The 4,697-nt window shown below is 30.2% G+C and overlaps 1 protein-coding gene across 1 annotated transcript; it reads left to right on the top strand.

Moving 5' to 3' along the window:
- The first annotated feature begins 223 nt into the window (after window positions 1–223).
- Window positions 224–3,592, top strand: LOC145597552 (bidirectional sugar transporter N3-like). The gene is made up of 6 exons (XM_081653745.1): window positions 224–449; window positions 1,305–1,341; window positions 1,527–1,737; window positions 2,191–2,352; window positions 2,652–2,771; window positions 2,900–3,592. The coding sequence occupies exons 1-6, from the start codon at window positions 404–406 to the stop codon at window positions 3,272–3,274; spliced, it is 951 nt and encodes a 316-aa protein (XP_081509871.1). The 5' UTR covers window positions 224–403; the 3' UTR covers window positions 3,275–3,592.
- The last annotated feature ends 1,105 nt before the right edge of the window (window positions 3,593–4,697 follow it).

Below are 4,697 nucleotides of genomic sequence, written 5' to 3'. Positions count from 1 at the left end.
ATCTATAAAGTTCTCATCAAATAGTAAAATTTGTAATATTTTGGAAGCTTTGAGGCATGAGAGAGAGATGATATTGACAACATAATAAAATTGATCCTATCGATTCATCCTTCCACAATTGCATGCCAAACGCATGGACGAGCTCAAATATATAAATAACTTAATTATTTGTTGATGGGTCCTTTTTCCCCCTATATAAACACCTTCATTCATTCTCCTTATTTCCTCACATAAATTACAAACCAAAGAAGAAATAAGTGTTTTTTTCTAATACACTTATTCTTCTCTCACTTTCCAAATTCTTGGGAAAAAAAAAAGGAGAGAACTAAGTGTAAGAAATTACACTAAAAGAAGAAAGAAAGGAAATATAAAGAGATTTTTTTGTTTAACCAAATATTAAACCATGCTTACCATCCACCACCCTTGGGTTTTTGCCTTTGGTCTACTAGGTATGTATTTACTACACCATGCATATCTTATCATTTTTACTTACCTTTCATTTTTTTTTTTTTTTTACAAAGTTATTTTTTTTTGTTTAATTCATCTTTTGAAGACATTTTTTTTGGAACATTACTAGGTTATATATTTCGGGTTTTCAAATATCTAATTTCTTATATAGCTATTGCTCTTGTTTAAATTCTTAAGTAGTTGCTTCACCATGCACGCACTTGTGTTTTTTTTTTTTCCTTTTAATATTGATTTTTAAGCAAAAAACTCTTTACATATTTGCATTATTTTCACTTGTTCTCTATGAGTTTTAAAAAAAATATTATGTTTTTAATTATTTTTTTCTGATCTGATTTTGAGATTTTCTTAATGCACCATATATCCATCCTTCCCTAATTCAATTTACATTTTTATCCATCAATCTTGTACAACAAATAATATCAATTTTTACACAAAAAAAAGACTAGCTAGTATTATACAAGATACTTCATGAAGTATCATACAAGGTTATGATTCATAAAAGGCTAGAAGAAAACATTCTAAATCTTGCTATATTTTATTTAAAATTGATGCAAAAATGGAAAGGTGCCAAACGTACTTCATGAAGTATTATACAAGGTTATGACTCATATAAAATGGTTTTCATGTGAATAACTACCATAATTATAAATAAACTAATTTAATTATGCTACTTTATCTTTTTACTATACAACTTTCTCTACACAAATCAAATTGCATGAACATTATTCACCTGAAAATCAAAATTTTTCAACCTATCGTTTTAGTTTAGTCAATCATTTAGCATTTGGACAAGGACTAATCATGTTTGTCACTTTGTGTGACTCAATTTTTTACAGGAAATGTCATCTCTTTCATGGTGTTTCTTGCACCACTGTAAGTACTTTAATCATGCTTATTTCGATTAATCAATGCGTTAAACACTCGCTTTTCCCTTAATGATATGCTTAATTTTCTTGGTTGGTTCAACCTTAGATATATTATTATATAATAGTATAAATAGCACATCTGTAAAGTTTGATTATCTAATTATGTTATTAATTACTTCGATTATTTTACAGGCCAACTTTTATTAGAGTGTACAAGAAAAAATCAACCGAAGGGTTCCAATCACTTCCTTATGTAGTTGCTATCTTTAGTGCTATGCTATGGATCTACTATGCTTTGCTCAAAGGCAATTCCATCCTTTTGATCACCATCAATGTTGCTGGAGTTATTATTGAGACTATTTACGTCGCCATATACATTACCTATGCACCAAGGCAAGCAAGGGTATGTACTTTACGATTATTTATCAAATTCTTATTTGAAACGTCTCATAAGTAATTCTTGTGTCAGATGGTTAAATGTTTTAGTGAAATTAGGTGGTTACTGGTTAGGTTTGTCATTTTCCATCAAAACCTCAACAAACCAAATATTTTAAGTGAAGCATTTTTTTTTTTTTTTTTTTTTTTTATAAATTATTATTGTTTAATAAGATCTTTATTACCAACCTCATAAGAACCTGATTTAGTGGTCTCTACTTTATTATAATTATAAAATCCGTATAGAATACAAAGATCGATAGTGTTTTGGCTTGGGATAAAGTGACCACTTTAATTTTTCGTTTTATACTTGTGTCGACGCTACTTGCTAAAACAGAAAGTAGCCGTACAAGTTTACATGACCTGAAAATATCATACGCGTAAATATGTTCTTATATATGTGAATATCTTTTTATTGCAGTTATCAACTTTGAAGCTACTATTGTTGATGAATTTTGGAGGGTTTTGTGCAATTGTCCTCTTTTGTCACTACTTATTTCACGGAGCAGTTCGACTACAAGTTTATGGATGGATCTGTGTAGCTATCTCTATTAGTGTATTCGCGGCACCCCTTAGTGTCATGGTAAGTACACGATATATAATACACGATTTACGATCAATTATTTTGAGAATGATAAGTTATATTCAAACACGAACTAAAATTAAGTGACTTGATCGGAAAGGCATTAATAATGATCTTGGTGTTTAGTTAATTTTGCCCCCTTAGGATATATACCATGTAAAAAATAAATTAATGTAAATAAGTGCATGAGCAAACCCTGTAGAAAGATAGGTTAAATAAATTCATTTACTTTTATTCTCTTTTAATGATTTTCATTAAGTTAGTAATTAATTATTGTCTGAACCTTAAACCTTTTACAGAGGACGGTGATCCGGACCAAGAGCGTGGAGTACTTGCCAATCAACTTGTCACTATGTCTAACATTAACAGCTACCGTATGGTTCTTTTATGGATTTGTCCAGAAAGATCTATACATCACAGTAAGTCAAATTTATAGATCTATATCAACTTTATAAATATCAATAAATATATAGTACATATACAATTAAGTATATATTTCTTGTAATATATATATGATTACTTAATTATGTTGTAATATTATTGGCAGCTTCCAAACGTTGTGGGGTTCGTATTTGGCGTGGCACAAATGGCACTCTATGCATATTATAGGAAATATGACAAACAAGCTGAAAAACAGAAGATACCAGAATTTGTAAGCCCAATTAAACAAGAAACAGTTGAGATACAATCAATTGATAATAATGTTACAAACAAAACTAAGGATGTTATTCCTCCACATGAAGACCCTCAAGAAATTGAGGTTGTAATTGGTAACAAAGATAATGTTATTATTGATGATGAGGAGGTTGGTAATTTATACGGGCCGCCACACGGGCCATCGACATGCAACGTGGATGCCGAGAAGATCGTTGGTGGGCCCGGAGGCCCGGCTTCGGTTCAACTGGTTCAATGTGCCGTTTGAGCTAGGGCAATTGGTACCATGACCAAAAGTTTTGGGTTTCTTTATTAATTCTTGTTTATTTTAATTTTCCTTTTGCCAATTATCCCTTCAAAATAAAGAGTAGGGTAAAAAAAAAAATGGGTTAGATTTTGTAAATTTGATGTAAATTTTTAAGGCCTTTAGTGGGGTCCACTTTTGGTGACGAAGGGCACCTTATTAAGTTGATTGGAGGGTCACTCTCCCTAATGTTCCTCCTCTTATAACCCACAAAGGCACACATTATTATTGTACTATTGTCTATTTTCTCTCATTTAATTGAGTTTTTGGCTCTTTTACAAATATTCTTCCAAATGTTTGGCTTAGATGCTTTATTATCTTATTTTCTTTATTAAAGTTTTGTAGTATTTTGCTTGATTTGTGAGTTTAATTTCAATAGAAGATAATTAAATGAGTATGACAAACAAAAAAAAGAGAAATGAAGGCAAATTGTTGATACTACGTGTACTGTAACGAGTCGATAATCATAAACACATACCAAATTACGTTGATTGTAACAATTGAAACAAACTTATGCACACTGCCAATAGTACTATTTCATGAACATTCAAAGTCTATTGGTGTAACTAACATTTTTTTCTTGCTTGTAACATCACTTATTATTCGTCACTATCCACTACTCACACAAGCTATTATCCTCTCAAAAAAAAAACAACATTTCCTTCGTTCTTAAAAGATCAAAATTAACTTGTTTTTCCACAATATTTTAGTTCATTTTTATTAACAACATATAAATATATGCATGATTAATATTATTAAGAAAATTTAACATTTATACTACACAAATAAATAAATTCAAAAAAACTTCGCATGAAACAAAAGGAGTAAATTATTAGCTTAACATAAGAAAGTCTAAGAGAACAAGTTTGGACTCTAGACATACACCTCACCTTGTTAATAAGTGCGTTTTATTTTTTCCTAGCTTGCTTGTTCACAAGTGACATGTTTTGGTACTAGAGAGTAGATAGATCATAGATGCTCAAACGAAACACCTTGTCACTAGGAAGCTTAACATACATGAATATATAGTTATTCGCCTATACGTTAAATTAATGTGAAAAAGTTATAAAACATAACTGTTAAGAAAGTTACAGGTTGAATTCTACTATGTGATCTAATTGACCCTAACATACATAAGCACCAAAAATTTTAAGTCAAATATGCACCTGTCAGTTTGTCTTTTGCTTCTTAAGCTCCCCACCCCACCGGCCCATCACACCAAAGTAAATAAATAAAAAGGAGTAAAAAATATATAAATAAACATAACATGAAGGCATGTAGCCAATCGACATCCTAGTTTATTTTTTATTTTTTTTACTTTTTATTTATAAACCGGTGAAAAATAATTCAATTGTTCTTTTTTCAGTTGACACGATTATGACTTTTT

Source organism: Chenopodium album, chromosome 20 (genome assembly GCF_948465745.1).
Source record: "Chenopodium album chromosome 20, dcCheAlbu1.1, whole genome shotgun sequence".
Classification (NCBI taxonomy): domain Eukaryota; kingdom Viridiplantae; phylum Streptophyta; class Magnoliopsida; order Caryophyllales; family Amaranthaceae; genus Chenopodium; species Chenopodium album.
This window is presented reverse-complemented; position numbering and strand designations above follow the sequence as displayed.